Raw genomic sequence first — 20,200 nt, 5'->3', positions numbered from 1 at the left:
AGGCATTAAAGATACATACAACCTTAATTTTTTACTTTTTCATCATCAACTTCTTTATTTTTTATAATCGGTCTAGAAATTCAATCATTTTTCATCCTGCTTTCAATCAATGCATATTTTTCACTAAATTAGAATTAAGATTTTTGTCAGCTTGTAGAAAAACCTCATTTTAACTACAACAAAAATTATTTTCATGAAGGGTCGTTCACCCATAAGTCAGTGAATGTTTCCCACTTAATTTCAATTTAATTTTTTTCAGTTTATGGTATGAATAAGTAAAATTACTTAAGTTTTTTATCAAGGGTTGTCCACCTAACTGTTATTTTTAAGTATTGCGGAATTGAAAAATACAGGCTGCTCTTTTTATTTCAAAAATTATTTATTTTTATCAAGAGTTCCAGTTTAATAAGAGTCTTTTCTAATTTGGGAACATTTATTTTTATCAAGGGTTATCATTGACCAACATTTTTTTGAGAAAACAGTAACATTTATATGAAACATGTGTTGCAGAGGGTGAACCAATCATTCACAATCAGTTAGTTATTTCTACACTAAATATTTTCTAGAATTGTTTTTTATGGTGAAACAAGGTTTGCTGGGTCGGCCAGTATATACATGTATATATATATATATATATATATATATAATTAGGTTCTTGACAATCAAATCACCGTTGTTCACACATTTACTTCCTAATACTTTTTTCTCGCTCTCTATTACAAAACAATTTGCTAAGAGTAATTACAGTTCACATATCAAACTGTCTCGCAATTACCTGTATATTTTTATCGGCGAAAAATATTTTCATAGACAATGAACAATCTATTATCAAACGGTTACACACAAGGACGTTTGTTAGAAACTTATAATCGAGTTTATAAATTCAACGAGAACTTTAATACAATATAAATCGAGAAATAAGATCAAACTAAAGCGACAAGACAGGTATTTAATCGTGAGATCTACGGTTGTGGGCAGATCTTTGTAATAGATCGGTATGAATTCTTGCAAATCGTAGGAGAATTTTTTTAACACTGAATATGCCAGTGTTAATTTTCAATGATGTTATTTTTGAAATAAAGTTTTCTTTAAAATTTAAAATTTTCAGATGATTTTATTTTTTATTATCATTTCTAAAGTGACAAGACAGGTATTCAATTGTATTAATAACAATTGGAAATAGCTCCTTAATAGACCGGTAAGAATTCTTGCAAATCGAAGGAAAAAATTTCTATGCCGAATACGGATGTCAATATTCAATAAACGTATTTTTAAAACAAAATTTGCTTTGAAATTTAAAATTATGAGATGATCTCATTTTCCATTATCATTTGGAAATGGAAATAGTTCTATATAATTTTAGGAACAATTTTTCTAATTTTTAGAACAAAATTTTGGGACAAATTTAAATTCTTTCTGAATAAGTTACTAGAACCATTTTAATTACTCCTAATATTTTACAAAAAAAGTTCTACATATATAATATAGTTTTTTAATTATTTATAATCATAAATGATTTATTAGATTTTCTTCGTTAATCACGAATGAAGTATTTTACGTTTTAATAAAAATTACTTAATATTTTGCATATTTTTCAATTTGTTTAATATTAGTTCATATAACCTGGCTCTCTATCCAATCTGAAATTTTCTGCTGCAATATAGAGGTGTGAATATAGGAAATAAAATAGGGTAGAGCGGGGCACAAAGGTCCAATGTGAGTTTGAACAATTATATTTTGAAAACCAAACTAATTATATCACAAAACACATAAATACCTACCAAACAAACAACAATCTGACCATGTTTAGTAAAACTCCCAGCCAATTCATTATTGTAAAAATGTTTTTTTATTTACTATTTTTCAGAGTAAAGGTTCTGCTCTCTGTTACCACACCCACATGTAAGCTTTTATAAAGATTATATATAAAAAATATTGAATCAAATTCAAAAATATCAATACATCTTATAAAACACTTAAATAATGTATACTGAAAAGTTATACAGGTCTCGTGAATTAAACAACAGTGCTCACAACGAAAGAAACTAGATACGAAAGCAAACAAAATACTTTTGTTATAGATTTTCAAACATTGGTGTTTATTTTACTGGTATTGTTGTTTATTTAAGCAACGTCGTAAGTATCAAAGTGATAGCTGGTTATACATCTTTTTCTCTATACTTTCAAATATTGTTGTTAAAAAAGTCCAGCTCTACTTGTACTTTAGATATTGGTGGTGAACTTCCTTACCCGCAAACCTTTAATCCTCGCTCAACTCTACATATAGAAGATGTCAAATGTGGCTTTTCTTCACGCAATATCTTGTTCAAAGATGGCTGCTTAACAACTTTTGCCCTTTACTTTCAAATATTGTTTAAAAAAAAATCTAGCTTTACTTGTTTCTTAGATATTGATGGTGGATTTTCTTACCAGCGGCACTTTAAAGACCACTCTGCCCTAACCATTGACTGTAGCAAAATGTTTTTTTTTTATTTCAATAAAATTTCTATGGGCTACTCTGATCACCAACTCCTCATATACGACTATACAATATAGAGTAACCAGACAAAAATTTTTACTTAAAATTAATGTTAAAATTGAACCTGGCAATAACCTATAACTAAAGGGAGCATCCATTAATCACGTGATCGATTTTTCAGGAATATTTAGAATTTACGAAAAAAACTTTTTTTTGTTTTTTTTTTGAAAATTTAAGTAAAAAATAAATGCACGACATATACTTGTGATCCCTAGTCCTTCCCCCTAGTGATTTTCCGTAATTTTTGGTAATATTTGAGTCACTTGATTAATGGACGCCTCCTAAGGATGGTGTAATAAGAATTACATATAGATGATCTCTAAGTAACAATACCGGTAGAAATTTTGTATTACGAGGTCTGTTCAAAAAGTACCCGGAATTTTCGTTTTTTCAAAAAAATATTTATTTATTCGTCTACATTAATGTGGTCCCCTTCAAAGTAGTCCCCCCCAGATATAATACACTTATGCCAGCGTTTTTTCCAATTTTCGAAGCACCCTTGATATTCACTTTTTGATATGTCCTTGAGCACTCTCGGCGATTTTCTTCAATCGAGGAAAACCGCCGTCCTTTCATGGGTCTCTTCAACTTTGGGAATAGGAAAAAGTCACACGGAGCCATATCTGGTGAATTTTTGCACTTTGCAACACTTTATTTCATTTTTTACGCAAAATTTAATACAAATTCTTTGACTTTTCAATTCTTCCATTGTAAAAATCGCCGAGCTCAGAAAAACACGTCGAACCTTAGCGACTTACAAAGTAAACAGTGAATATAGCTGAAAATTTCATCATACTTTAGGGGCATGTATACCAACACAATAAAAAAAAATTTTGACAATCAGACACTCCAGACCCGCGAAATTTAATTATTAGTAATTCCGGGTACTTTTTGAACACACCTCACACTTTTTGAACCTATATATATATATATATATATATATATATATATATATATATACATACATAATTATTCCTTTTATTCACTGCCAAGCCGCAACGTTACTCTTTACCACAATTCAATGAATACCGCAACTACAATTTTGACCCAGTTTCCACATATTCGCACATACCGATAAAAATTTTTAAGACTCGATAACGTATCGGCATAATTATGATATTATAATAAGAATATGCAATTGTGCAATAATATATTATATCATTTCTCATATCAGACACAGCGGGCACATAATCGTTTTCATAATGGACCAATTCATCGATCGCAGCAAATTATATGTAATTGATATGTACACTGAAATTTGTGTATGTGTTCGGATAGTGGGTACTAGATCTGTCTGAAATAATAGATCTTGTTAATGAATACTTGTCTTGTCGATTTGGTTTGATCTTGTTAGTGATCACTATTGTAAATTAAATACATGTGTTTATTTAAATATATACAGGGTGTCCCAGAACTTACCCTCAAGCCATATTGACCTTAACTGTCTTGAAAAAAATCTGAAAAAAATAATCCCACGTTGTTGGAAAATTATGAGCTTTTAAGTGCAACCTAGAGCTTTGGTGGAATTTTGACCATTTTTCAGTTATTGTAGTTAATTCCCGAAGTTCATGTTTTCATAAGAAAAACAGATTCGCTAATTGTATGTTTTCTCGACGTTTCAAGCCGTTCTGAATCGAATGAGACCAAATTTGGAAAAAGTATGGGTGTGTGTGTGTATGCGTACAGATTTTTTGCCGTAAATCGACGTTTTCTCAAAAACGGCTGGACCGATTTCAAAAATTTAAAAACCATTCGATGTACCTCGATGAGGACTAGCGTTTATCAGTGCGACGTTCGGCCAAGCCGTTTCTTTATAAATAGCGAAAAAGTGAAAAAATTTTCGTCCACGTTTTAGTGGACGTGCTGATTAGTTTTTGGTAAATATCGGCCGGGATGTTTTCTTGTAATAAAGTGTTAGAATTTTTTTTTCGACAATTTTTATGAATTTAGTCTAACCATAACCATAGTCTTATAGATCTTACTAAAATATTACGGCCCTACGACAACTCGTTTAACTTTAAAAATTCGTCAAAGTTCGCAAAAATCAGTATCGTTTTTTTACTTACCCTTGGTCATAATTAGACCTTTGATCGACGTTTGCTCAAAAACGCCTGAACCGATTTTAGTAATTTAAAAACCATTTAATGTATCTCAATGAGGACTATCGTTTGTCAGTTTTGTGCGACAAGCTGCCGAGCCGTTTCTTTGTAATTTGAGAAAAAGTGTTAAACTTCTCGTCCACATTTAAGCTCATACTACCGAATCGATTTAAAACAAATCAAAAACTGTTCGAAAGATATTAGTTGGGAATGATACTTAGAAACTGATTAGTTTTAGGTGACAATCTACCGGGCCGTTTTTTGTCGATATATATCATAGTCTTATAGAACTTACTGAAATATTACGGCCTTACGACAAGTAGTTTAATTATAAAAATTTATCAAAGTTCGAATTTTCTTGAGGTTTGTTCAATTTCGATACAAATAGCTAGGCCATTTTCTCATAATTTCGCAAAATGCATATTAAAAATGACTACTTATCAAATAAGAATTTAGTCTAAATATTTAAAATTTCTACATGCAACTTTCGCGTCACGTACGTTCGTTCCTGGGTAATCAAGCACGTCCGAAGAAAACGCTTCGGCACATTTCAAATTAAGTCTCTGAATTATGGAAAGAAAATCCTATTTACCTAATCCGAACTACTTGGGATTAGACGATTCTAAAATTAATATCCACGACGTAATTAAAATAATATGTTGCATAATAAAATATCTCCGTACTCTCATTAGAAATATCCAGCTGCTTCGTTATTTGCTTCAGTTATGTCATTTGATACTATCAAAGTATAAAATTTATTTAATGGTAATTATCGATTAATTAGTAGGTACTAGAAGGAATCATTTATTTTTGTGATTGTTGGAAATAAATTAAAATACCATATTAAAATAATATTATAATAATAATATAGTTAAATGGGAGTTAGTTGTTCTTTAATTTAAAAATAAATTAGACATATGATTTAAGTTCCTACATTCTTACTCCGCATGATTCAGTTTTTTTATTTGTCCAAATTATCACTTACATTTCGTCTATAAAATAAGAATAATAAAAGTTACAGTATTAAAAATAATCTGTTTGAAAACATTTGAAATTTCTCAAATAGTTTGTCACGGGAAGTTCAAGCAATTTGCCTTAAGGCATGAAGGCACCACTAGTTATTTTTTTAGTGTGTGTAATTATTTTTGAAACTTGTTTTCGTTATTTCTTTAGAAATGATATATAACTGATAGTATCTAATTTTTGTTATTAATAACTTTTCTACTAATAATTTAATTCAAAAACTTTATTTTTCGACAAAGTCCTGAGGCAGCGGCATACAACCTGTGGGGCGCGCCCCCTCAGAAATTCTGACCTGTTTCCAGAACACTATTATCAAAAATAACCCAAATTTTTTGGAACGATATTAAAAAATAAACAAAAAATAATTAGTTCTTTACATAATATTAATATTGCATATTAATTTGTAGTCTGATAATATCCGTTGAGTATTAACAAAATTAAATCAAATTGAGAAAATTAAGGTGGGCGCCCCAATGTTTTTCATTAGAGCAGGGAGCGCGGTGCAAAAAAGGTTGTATAAACCACTGTCTTAAGGCTTCTATTTACATTGTTTTTTAAATTTATTTAGTAATTTTTTGTATAATTTAATGTGTACTGATCCATGAAGATTAGACGTAATATTTACACATTTTAAGTCGATTCTGAAATACTTTCTTTCTTGCGCAATTTGCTATAGGTGAGCAAAGTAAATTATAACTTTCTGATATAAATTTATAATTTTTAAAGATATTTATGTGATGCTTGTTAATTAACGTTTGATAATATTCTATATGCAATATAATAAATGATATTTAATCTGACATAATATATAGTCAAGATATAGCTCAGTCAAAATATAGCTCGATAGTGTCCCATATATATTTGGTACTATTCTCTAAATTTTACCTTTATATGTTACATAATAACGAATAAAAGGGCCGCCAAAATTTCAAGAAAAAAAAGCAAAATCATTGAAACTCCAAAAACTTAAATCATCCATAGGCCAAATTTTTTTATATATCTAAAAAACAGTAACAAAAAATAGTAATTATAACCTTATATATACAAATAAAAATAAAAAATCCTATTTGAATTGAACAAAAAAAAACGTATAAATGAATTATATGACTTCCAAGTCACCCAAATCTGGGTATGAAAATGTTATTTCAAGTTGAAAAGTCTAGCAAAAGTAACAAATATTGATTTTGGTTATGTTGACAACGATATAGATTTCAGATTTATGCTTCATTCACAAAAAAATCCATAATAACCAAATTATTTAGTTAGATATCGAAAAAATTTAAACGTGTCCTGAAAGTTATGCGGGCTCATCGAGGTTTAAGTTTCTGCAGAATGACAACATCTATTAAAATCATTTATCATTTCTATCCTAATTATTCTTGTTCCAAAAATTTGGAAGCATGTTATTTTAAAATGAATACCCACAAACAATCATCCAATAACTATGTTTGTGAAATGTATATTCGTCCGATTGTCTTCAACAGTGAGAAATCCTCATTGTCTACTAAGATGTCGCAATTCCCCGATGTTATTCTCATATTGTAAAAATTCAATACAATTAAAGTCTTTATCACAATCTCAGTTTTTAATAATTCACATTCGTTTTATGAGTATGTTTTTCGCATAGTTCACATGACCTTACCTATAATTTATTCCTGAATATTGCTGAAATGACTTCGACGTCCTATCGAAGACAATGTTCTCCTGGTTGAGAGGTTGCGAATGCACTCTTAGCATTGGCCTCGATTATTGTAGAAATATTATTGTTATATATAAAACTTAAACTAAAACATCAAAGATATAATAGCTGTACTGAAATAGAATTATATATTGGTGAAACAATGGGACATGGAACAGGTACATTCTCGGCAAATAGGTTTTCAAGAAGTATTATTATATGCTTGCAATAATATTCAGCGCTGGTGATTTAAATCGAAAACTAGTGGTGTATGGCATCGTGCTATAAGGCAAATTGCTGGAACTTCTCGTACCGTAATTAAAAATCTTGGTACAAAACACAAAAAAATTACACAAAATGTGTACACATTATTAAAATCTCTATAAATATCCGATAATTTGATGTACATATGTCCAATAAAAATTTTTGACCGCCAAATGACATTTTACTAACTTATATTTATTGAGAGTCCATAACCGCTGGACCTGCCTTCCCACAAATTTAATCAGTTCTTCATCCTGTCACTACAAGTAAAATATTTTTCTGAATTCTTAAAATCCGTTCTCTTAAAAACTGAGTTACTGTTTTTGGCATTTTTTACCCAGTATCCAGTATCCTCGATCTTCCTTATATTAATTATATCTAAAATTATTGGACTTATGGTAATAAATATTCAAAATATTCAAACAAATTAGAATCAGATGTCATCACCGCCGAAAGAAAGTAAAAACCGCCTTCAAGGTATACTGAAAATATTGAGTAATTATTGAGTGAACCTGTCTAATCACATTGAGTAATATCGTTACAATATTTCGTATTGTTATCATTAAAACTATGCTAATGCCGTATATAATCATAATAAATAAGCATACGCATACGCATATAAGAAGTCCCTTCCGAAGGTATTACACGATACTTTCATATAATCGGTGGTATTGCGGTATTGCGGCACGGAACACGCACGCTTTCAATTTTTATCTCTTCAATGAAGAAATTATCAAATATTATTGCTTATTGAATAACCAATACATAATTTAGTAGAAAATGCTCTAATCATTGCAGCTCTTGCATAAAACAGTAAAACTAAGTGTAATATAGAAGTTTCAGGGTGGTGAACTTGCGGCAAACACGCCATGCCAAACCATACCTGCTGGGTCAATCAGACCCATACCTCTTAGTTGAACTGTAATCATTTAGCTGTAACCATGTAATATTTTGAATTGTCAAACCTAATTGTTTTTCACATATACAATGTAATATATACCATTGTATATAAAACTAGCTGAAAGTGGCATTTTGCTTAAGACAAGTTGCACGAACTTCAATGAGTAATAATTGTAAGTCAATCAACCGAAATTGAGATTTAGATATTTAGATAAAATTTTATTATTTTAAATTTTAATAAAACGAAAGCAAAAGTATTAAGTAGTTGAGGACCAAGAGTGAACCCTTGAGGGACACCTGAAGAAATAATAATATTCTAATTATTTCGTTTTCCCCATCAATCGTCTGTATCACTTGAGTTTTTATCTTTAATAAATAAATGATCAAATATCATCGTTTATTAAATATCCAATACATAATTTGTTATAAAATGCGTTAATGGTTGCACAATTTTGCATACTACAGCAAATCTGAATTATATTTTTCATATCAATGTTACTACATGTTACAGCTAAATAAATATTTAATGTTATGTTGATTTTTTATGTTATTTGTTCACGCAACTCCTACTTTACCATGAAATAGAACAAAATAGTAATACAGTCATGTAATTGATGGATAACAAATTCACATTTCATTTTTGTTATGTTTTATAATAGACATATTATCATTGATAATGAGATTACGCTTTTAGAAAATTACATGCAGAATGAACTAAAATGAAATGAAAATTGTTAATGATTGAATTTACGTAATAAATTCATAGGTTATCTTGTTAGAAAAATCTCAATCGAATTATCAACATATTGGTATAAGAACTAATTGTAAGAAAAATATCTGGTTACCATTATTCATCTTACTTCTATATTACAGTATAAATATCAAGGTATGTTTTTTAAATTGTTTTCTAAGTAAAAATGAGATAAGTGATGTAGTTGGATTAATTATAGATCCTCTATAAAAACTTACACGTCGAAGGGAATTTTACTGAACATATTAGGGTTAGATAGTTGTTTGTTTGATACGTGTTATTAGTATATGTGGGGCACAGAGGTCCAATTCGACTTCGTGCAATTATATTGTTAAAAGCAAACCATTGATATCACATATAATTCGAATTGCCTTACTCTAAGTTTTCAAGTAAACCGATATCTCCACTGCTTATTATCATGCTGTCCTAGGCAGGTGTGGAACCTGGAACCTAAATTGCAAGGTCAAAGATTTTTCTAAAAGCCATGAAAAAACCATAAAAAATTATAATAGATAGATGCAATTGAATAAATAGATTACGTCCAGTACTATCCAGTAGATCCATGTTCCTATCTTGTCTATTCATTTGTCTTAAAGACTATCTACATAGGCCTATGACAATTTTCAAATACGTTCAAAAATATTACGTATCCATTAACCACACATACAAGAAATGTCGTTTTAATATTTTATGCAACACCATGTGGACATTTGCTCGTTTTTTCCTTCCGTGGTCTCACTTTTACTCCAGGGTTTAATAAACTCTGTCAAAACACTCGGGCGGGCGGGTTTGTTTGCCAATTTCTTCAGAGCATTTAAATACATATATTTCAAGTAACGAAAATTCAAACTGGTCGAGAGTGTTTTAAACTGGTCTGGACGTAACTGAAAACAATAGAAGTTTATTACGTGTAGGCTGAGATGATTTATTTGTATCGCAAATTATTTTGTTGTCGCCATGTGGTATGCTGAAATAGCTTAGGGTAAAGAATTTAATTCAAAGAAATTTTACATGTTGATGTATTGGTGTTTGTCTAAATCAGTGATTTCCAAAGTGGTCCATATAGACACCCAGGGGTCCACATCAACGAAAAGGAATTATGGAGATCCACATCTATTTTATTCTTATTATAAAGTCAATTGATAAATGTCTTAACTTGTGTTAGTATTTTTACTTCAAATGTTTAATACTAAACACATATACAAATTTATAAAAAAATCGTTATGGTCTAAATGGGAATCCTTGGCAAAGTCTAAGGAGTCCATGACACGAACAAGTTTGGGAACTTCTGGTCTAAATTCAATTCTGTTAGATGAGTTTCTACCTGTTTCGGTGTTAAGAGCTCTGGTCTTGCACTACAGGTTTCCTCTCTACCTTTCTCGAACAGCTTGATATCAAACAGTAGTGATGTAATTTTTTGCTTGTAATTATCAATCTTGATATGATTGTACCTAATTATTGTTTGTAAGATTGCATTTCTGCAATAAACATCATATTACTGTTAGAAAAATCTGTCCAAAATGTTTTTCTAAGATGATCCTCAATCGATTCATACCTTCAGAATTGATTTTATTGATATTAATATCCATTGACAGATTCTATGATAAATTTACTTTATACAAATCTATAACGAGAATCAGTTTACATAAAAAAAATTGTTAATCTAGATCAAACTACGCTATAATCTGATTTGCAATAAAACATTGTTTTATCTCACAACAAAAGATCATAAAATTTTGTTATATTTTTATTCGAAAAATGAATCATATTTTCGCAATAGTTGCTATTATAATTTCACTTACAAATTAAATTTACGCAAGTAAATTGCAACAAGAAATAACGGCCAACGTTTATTACAATTTTGTAATTTTAATTGCGTCTTTAACTCATTATATCCTTTGGTAATTAATAAACTGAATGCATTTTGAATATTAATAAGGACAAATATACATACCTGACATAGATACATAATTTAATAACCTAAAACTAGCTAATTAATAGTCAAAATTAGTATTAAAACTTGTAGGGAAGATTGGGTACGGTAGTGACAGTAGTCATAACAAGTAAACTATACTGATTTTGACATAGGGTCCAAAGGGGAAAAGATGTATGTTTGCTCGAACAAGTTTACATCATTTCCTTGAGTAATCAAAAGTAAGTTTTTTCAATCGATTTCTTTTATAAATAACTGTTTCTTGTATTCAGACAGATTACTTTGTTTGTTATAAATTATTACTATAATTATTACTCTGTATCCCTGGACTTTCTGTGAAAGAATATTGATGTTATTTAGAAGCTCCTTGTTAAGGTTAATTATTTTAGGATGCTTGGTCAATTATTAACAATCGTTAAAATCAAAGTACTAACTCACTACTTAATTATAATAAATTTCTGATATTTCATTTAAATGTCTAGGCATAATTTTTGTCCTACAATTAGTCCATTTACCACCGCCTCAAACCATTTGGATCAAAATAACAAAGTAATTGTATTTTATTACATTGAGTGGCTTGTTATACATATACAACACATGGTAATATTTTGTCGGCGAGTGTAAATTACAACTACAAAACGATTGTAAGACCATTACCGTTCTGATTTCAAATTAATTATTATAATTAAAATTGCATGGGCATTGTAAAATTTATAATACTGCGGACTTGATTCAGACTTGGAACATTTCTAATGGGAGTAGAGTGATTGAAGGCATTGGTGATGTATTGTAGATCAAGGAAGCTGTAAAATAGACATATATTGGATTATTCTAGATATTTTTGACTAAATTATATAAGAGTCCCATTGTGATTGGTTAGATGGATGGATGTGGCTTAGGTTTGATCCGAAATATAGCAAAAATATTCCAGAAATGCTGGAGATAAAAAAAACTTTGGACATTTACATGAGGTTTCCAAAATAAATACATCAAATCATTTGTTAACTTCGTTTGTCTCTATTAACACATCTCATTTCTAATTACTCTAATTACACTCTCTACAATATTCATCTCTATTTCGCATACATTATTCTTTTGTTATTCTATTCATATGCCATGTTATACACATTAACACATTTAAAAAATCCATATAATGCTATTTCTTCAGAATCGGTATTTTCAAGTTTCTGCCTAATTTTTTCACTTCAATTTTTATTTTGATTTATTGGTCAGATATTAGTCAGATCCCACAAGAAAACAGCACCAAGAGTTTTTGATATTTTTTGTTATTTGAAACTCTTAAGTCATATTATAGTATGATCAAATATTTAAGGAACAAATATTTTTTATCATATTGCAAATATGATTTACGACCTTTAACCAGTATCTATTCCATATACTCGTATAATAGTAAATATCGTGATTATTGTGACAGATATAGTTGATCAATATTCAATACTGGCTTTGATATTTTAGTATTCTATAGTATTACCATTATTTTATAATGTTGTGATTATTCAGAGCGCCTGAATCGATTTTATGGATTTGTATGCAATAATTCATTCTTTATTGTCAATGTATTGTCGTCGGGGAACGTGATTATTAGACTAACAGCCTGGAAATATGTCGAGAAGAATTTTGCTCAGATTTGGTAAAGGTAGTAAATACAATTTCTTAGGGTAGTGTTTTCCAACTTTTTTTGCATTCGCCCTCCCCCCACGCTCTAATAAGAAAAATTGTTGCGCCCTCCTTAATTTTTTTATATTATTTTACAATTGTTGGTTTATTTTGGAAAAGCCAGGGGCCACCTTGAATAAGCGCTCCACAAGTTGGAAAGTGCGTTCTAAGGGTTTAGTTTATGCATAGTACAACATAATATTTTTGATAGTTTTTTCAAATTTATTTTTATATTCGTATTCTTATATATAAATTATTTGTTAACATATATTAAAATATACTTGATTTCGTAATCTTTAGTCCATGAATTCAAAATTATTGATTATCACAAAAAGTTGCTTTATGAAAACCTAATCTTCATTTTGCCTCTTAAAATATTTTTTTGGAATTTTTGTTACAGCTCTTAATAAACATTTTACAATTTTAAATTCTTCATATTTGAGTTTATTAATAAAATGATAGTTAGGTAATACTTAATAGTTATTGTTAACCATTTAATCGGTTTAAGTTAAACTGAAATACTTTAGTGAAAATTTCGCTGGCTTGAAATACAGTTCCCAATATAGTTTGTTTAGCAAAATTTCTTTAAATCATCTATAGGACCAGAATAGTCATGTGCCCGTTCTCAAAATTTAACAGATAGGTCGAATTTTTTCTGCCTAACTTAGTTTCCTGGCAGGGTTTCCAGGAGAATTGGATAAGCGTGGATCTAAAGCATTGTAACTACGACAAAACTTTATTAAATCAATTATATTTCTTCTAATAACAATAAACAGATAATATTATCAATAAACAATAAGTGTGGATAAAAAAATGTCCTAATGCATCTTACCAAAAATTCATGGCAAAGTGTAGATCTACGTTGTCCATTCTAGGAGATTGGTATGGAAAAACGCAAATCTACATGACCCGGCCGTTATTAATATTGTCCAGTACTGTTTACAAGGTGATTTAGCAAACTTTCCACAAGCTCTCAGTCTTTTCCTAGTCTAATGCACTGCAACATTTGAATCACGAACTTCGAGTACTGGTACAAATCCACCACGGGCTAATAAAAGGGTCAGAGATCACGACGATCAGGTCGAGACGGTTGAGACTGGAGAGACTGTTTTGTTTGCTCGTTCACACAGTGCGATTGTTTTGTATTTAGATTTGTTTTATTATTCACTTGCATATATATCACTTCTAAGAGATTATTTAAATGCAGATGAAATTGATTTTATGGGTAATAGGTGTTATTGGTTTTGTAATAAGACACTTTGATATTAAGGACTTATATCGGTGTTGTCTGGCTGCATTGCATCATTTGCAAAAAATAAAATTTTTATAGGTCAAAAATTGTTAACTTTATGTAATTTGGCTGATTAATAACAGTAAACCATACTGTCTTCTGTAGACAGGGTCGTGAGTTCGAACCTCTGCTCTGGATAACCTGATATCATGCAGCAGTGTGACAGTTCAACTAAAAATTTCTAGCAAAATCAATTCTCCGGGAATTTTATAACCTTTAATTATCTGTTTCTCATGCAAAGTTGAGAATCTGACATATAAATTCTAAAAAATCTATTTAAATTCCCGGTGTGCCGGCGCCTTTAGATTGCCGTCATGTGCACAACGTAGGTATTATATGGTATTATCAAATCCGAATGTCCAATTCCGTTCCGTAAGCGCATACAAAGAAACTAACATGCATATCGATATTACGATCGATATATTATTATTACGCAAAAACAATAATAAAAAATAATGAACCGAGGAAAACGACTCGAACGAGTCCAACTAGCCCAAGCAAAATCTAATAGAAATAAACTATTATACAATGATAAAGCATTATTACATATTGTTGTAAATTTTAATTCACTGCATAGTACCTACTTATATTAACCTGAATAGTAATACAGGATTAGATTTGTTTAAAAAAATCACTGATATTGAACAAAGTTTGGTGGAAAAATCGTTGGCCTTGAAACTACAAGGATGAACCAGTGAGCAACCATGCAGTAATTGCAGTTTCTACCTGAAAATATAGACTCCAAATATCAACTTTTGTATTCAAATGAGATTCTAAGAGAAATTAGGATTTTAGGACAGTGTTGCAATATTTATAACATCATAATTTAAAATATATAATAATATGATCACAAAGACGAAGGACAACCAGTGGGTGCCTTCTAATACTCCTGGCTTCAGAGCCACGCCAGTTATGATCTATAATCGTGATAGGTTATGTTTTTGCTAATAAGATTTATTAGTTATTTTTTAGTAATTTTTAAATGTAGTGCAGATAAATTGTGAAAACAATACTAAAAGCAACTGAAAATATTGGTGAATCAGAGAAAAAAAAACTATTACTCACCAATTTTGAAAAAACTTATCAGCTGTATGATACCATTGAAGGTAAATTTGGATTGGTAGTTATCTAGAAGGAGAAAGACTTAGGATGATGTAGGAGTTGCAGGACAAGAAAAAGACATAAATCACAAGATATTAAAGTGCAAATTTGCAAAATCTAATATGTGAAAAGGCTGTAATTAATGGAACAAAAATGGATAAAATTGGATTAGCTAACTCAGGAGTTGCCTTGAAGCGGTCAACTACATATCTCCCACAAAAACTAAAATATATGTTTAATCTAAATGTTCCTGGCAAAGGTCTGCAATTACAAGTATCCATTAGCTTTCTTGCTATAAATAAATCCATTCTTCAACGTCACAATACTATTTTTTCTGTCTCCCTATAAATATATAAATGAGTAGTTCCTTGCAAAACAATATGTAATATATGATTTAATGTATAATTAATTTCAACTAAACATGTAATATCTGCTTGAGTGAGAGATAATTGTGCAGCAAAACATAAATTGAGGCAATGTTAATGGTGTTCGAAAGGAGATTTATGTCAATCAGTTATTTAATTGCTCAATTCTCGTACTTGGGTTTTGTTTTACCTTGAAAGTTTCCATGCCGGCAGTGGGTATGGTAATAAATTTTTGGTAGGGCGTTTACTGTAACAAAATATCTGGTTATGATCGGTAATACATATATTTCCTGGTTAATTTATACGTTTGTAGATACTGTATTGAGCAATTGTATCTGGACAACAATTTAAAAACAACACAAGGAAAGGTACTAAATCAATCTTGAAAAATAGTAGTGCAAATTTGATGTTTATTCCTAGAGTTGATCATAAGATTCTCAGTTCGATACCTACTTTGGATTGCTTGATATCTGTTTTCACTTTATAAAATATATCCAAATATATTTTCGAGTGCATATTTATACCTCTGAGATCTATTTTCACTTAAAAATGTCAAGCAATAGTGATATCTATTTTCACTTGAAAATACAAATTGAAAAATTTTTATGTGTCTATCCTTGGTCAGCCTGATATCAAGCATTATTAGCTTTGTTATCAGCATAAATAAATCTTGAAGTATACTAGTCAAAATTTGATGTTTATAGTTAGAGTTGATCATAAGGTTCTAAGTCTAATACTTACCTTGGACTGCCTGATATCTGTTTTCACTTAAAAATATAAATATAAATATATTTTCAAGTTTATATACTCCTCCTTAGACATCTTGATATCAACCGGTTGTGATATATTATATATTTTTACTATATAAATACAAATAGCAATATTTTTAAGTGTCTTTCCTTGGCCAGTCTGATATCAAGCAATATATATATCTGCTTCCCGTTCTTTGGACAGCCTTAGTATCAACATAAAAAAAACTTAAAAAATGCTAATCAAAATTTGAGGTTTATAATTAGTGTTAATCACAAGTACTTACCTTGGACTGACTGATATCTGTTTTTACTCAAAAATATATCAAAATATATTTTCGAGTGCATATAAACCTCTCGTTGGACACCCTGATATCAACTAGTAGTGATATCTATTTCCACTTGAAAATATATATTGCAATATTTTTAAGTGTTTTTCCTTGGTCAGCCTGATACCAAGCAATATCAGTCTTGGTATAAGCATAAATGGATCTTAAAGAACACTAGTCAAAGATTGATATTTATATTCAGAGTTAATCACAAGGTCTTAAATTAGAGGCCTACTTTGACTGACTGATATCGGTTTTTACTTAAAAATATATATCTAGATATATATTCAAGTGTGTATAGCCCCTCCTTTGACATCTTGATATCAACAAGTAGTGATATCTATTTTTACTGCGTCCTCTGTTGGTCAATCTGATAACAAGCAATAGTGATGTCTGTTTCTACTTTCTTGGACTGTCTTGGTATCAGCAGAGGTGCTTTTGCTTGAAAATATAATTCCAAGTATATTTTCAAGTTTATAGAGCCCTTCTTTGAAATTGGTGCATCAAAATAAATCAGTATTAGGGAAATTCCTACTTATTCACCTAAATCTCACTTAGAAATATATATATGGTTTAGAAGTACCACAAAAAAATTTAAACATTTTTGTTGTTATGATGGACATTTGTTATGATAGACAATTCACAACAAAATGATAACTTAATTAATAATAACAAATTTAATTCACAAGAACTTTAGGTTTACTCTTCTGGGATTTTGATGAAACTTTGCATGATGATAGAGTTGATAGTTAATTCGAACAGTTTAAAATATATAGGCCTATTAAAAGTGTTAAGGGTTAATTGTAAAGTACTATGATTAAAACACTTGTTAGAGACTAGTAAATCAATCGCCATGCAAAGTTTCATCAAATCCTAGAAGAGTAAGCCTAAGGTTCTTCTTGTCAGTAGTTGATGCACAGGATCTCCTTGAAATAGAGTAGAAAATTCATTTATAATCTTAGATGAGAATATTACCAAATGATCAAATTTTATTACCCACAATCTGATTTCCCTATAGCACTACCATATTTCTGGTATCAATAAATAGCTTAATCTAATAATGACTTTAGCAAGTCGTAGATTAAAGAACAGATAATATCAATCAACAATATCGATAACTAAACGTTCGATTCGCAAATAGACTGCGATTAAATTATTTATCGATTATATCTTGAACCTCTGTAATACATTATACAATCAAGTCGTATTATGTCAGAAGAACATATCAGTGCGTGAGTTCAGGACTCTAATGTATGGATTAATAATTATTTAGTAATGCGGAAACAGTTTTGAGATCTTAATGAAATTACGTTTACGTTCATAAAATTGAATTATTGTATAGTGAAATATGTAATACTGACTAAGAACTAGGTGCAAGTGGCATTTGGCTTTGATTGAGAAGGATTAATGGCAAACTGCGTTTTGTAGGGTAGACTGGGTACGGTTGTGCCACTTTTCTTATTTGAAATAATTTAGTTAAGGGGGTTGTTCGGTTTTTATTTTTTTTTTCGATTTGGAGATTTTTTGATATTATGAAAGCTAAAAACCTTAGAATTATTTTAAAAAAAAATCATCTCAATATCTATTTTTTTGACGAAGTTATAGATCTCTATATGTATGATCTTCTGAAACCGTTTTTTTTATCGCTCCGCGAGCTATTGTATGCCAGCTGCTCTCTTTTTCATTATAATACCTCATGCACATAGCCATTTTAATAATGACCATCTTTGAAACGCCATGGTGTATTTAGTACATTAAATTAAATGGTGTATTTAGTACATTATATTAAAAACTTTAAATACGTTTTTCTCAAAATGTCAGGAATAATTTAAAATATGTATTACTAATACAAGGAAAATTTTGTTTATTTACCCTTTTCAATATATTATCTATCTCAAAAGATATTTATATAAATGACCAAGTTGCAGAAAAATATCACAAGTTGTAACAATTATAGCAAATAAATCTTTTAGTAAGTGGTATTATAAATTACAAACAGTCGCAAGAGATAATTTTCGAAACATATATTGAACTTACTTTCATTATATGTAAATATATATATATATATATATATATATATATATATATATATAATCTTATATGCATATATTCTCAAATGGGCGTTTATAATTGTGGAGCAATTTACCCAGCTGTGAATCGAGCAAAAACTATTGCAAAGCACAAATTACATCAGCTGAAATGGATTTGTGCTACAGTGCACCTAATTGCATATATACACATATGCAAATTAATTTAATTATTAAACTACTCAAGCTGAAAGTAACACTAAAATAAAATTATATTTAGACCATACAAATATTAGCGCAGGGCGAACGCCACTTTGAATAGAAAGTCGTGTATGCCGATTAACTAAAACGTAATTGAATTTTATATGATACCATAGTATGTGTTTTTTAGTATTGGGTGTATATGAGCAATAATAGATCTAAGATAATATAAAATCAAAATTTTATGATATTTCATAATTAAATCACTTTTTGTGAGCTTATATTATTTAAAAATAATAATTAGAACAAATCCGAATTACTGTGTTTTTCGAACTTTTCTTGAATTTTCAAGAATTTTTACTAAAACTGTTGAACAGAAAATGGATTTTCTGGCGAAAACAATCTTTACTTTGAGGAAATTATTTTAATAATACTGATATTGCCAATTCGAATGAATAATATTAAAAAGAGTAATAATAAACAAAATTAAGTTTATGTTTTCTTCTTTCCAGGGAGCATTAGAGAACTACACATTCCTTCCGTTCAGTGTGTTCCTGGCGATCTTCTGGATCTTTACGTACAAAAAGGTGCCGGAAACCAAGAACAAGACATTTGAGGAGATTCTGGCTCTTTTCCGGCACGGAAATGGAAGGTTAGTGAATTTTCTCTATCATTACTGTAGTAATTAGTTTACTGGGATAGTTAGTCTTAGGTAAATCGTTACGAAACTCTAAAAACGATAATGGTTTCCAATCTGTGGGCTCCCTTTATACTATGAATACTACTATATCATGGTCTATACTACTGATACTGGTCTATAGTTGTATTTATTTTGTTTTTATATAACATTACGTTTAAAATAAGTTGACTTGACTCATTCATTTTTATATTACTTATTTTTATATAATTTACAAAACAAACTGATTTGACTCGTTTATTATCTCGTTTGTTCCGTGTACACATTTTAATTTATGCAATCGCTACCTGAAATATCTTGCATTCGATCTTCTTATATAAAATAAGTAATTCTAACGTAAAATATGCCAAATCATATTTATTCCATATATGCAATAAAGTTACCAATAAACAAATTGACAAAAAAATTGCTCTCAAACACCGTATGTGACTCAAGTTTAACACGTTTTTTTCATTATGTTCTTGCATAATGTAACATACTGGATATGTTTCAACAAATTGTGTTTTTTTGAGAATATCGAATCAATTTACGTAGTTATTTACTAATTCTATAATGTAAATGGAATAATTTTGTAAT

At 29.6% G+C, this 20,200-nt stretch overlaps 1 protein-coding gene across 1 annotated transcript in view; it reads left to right on the top strand.

The window, feature by feature from the left end:
* The window catches only part of LOC113382773 (glucose transporter type 1), a 149,279-nt gene that overhangs the window by 49,004 nt on the left and 80,075 nt on the right, over positions 1-20,200 (top strand). Inside the window, exon 13 of the mRNA XM_026621004.1 lies at positions 19,440-19,579. Within this exon, the coding sequence (XP_026476789.1) occupies positions 19,440-19,579 (140 nt within the window). The remainder of the gene's footprint in view (positions 1-19,439; positions 19,580-20,200) is intronic.

Source organism: Ctenocephalides felis, unplaced genomic scaffold, assembly GCF_003426905.1.
Source record: "Ctenocephalides felis isolate EL2017-DRISC unplaced genomic scaffold, ASM342690v1 CF-g0.4_SCAFFOLD_03570, whole genome shotgun sequence".
Lineage (NCBI taxonomy): Eukaryota > Metazoa > Arthropoda > Insecta > Siphonaptera > Pulicidae > Ctenocephalides > Ctenocephalides felis.
This window is presented reverse-complemented; position numbering and strand designations above follow the sequence as displayed.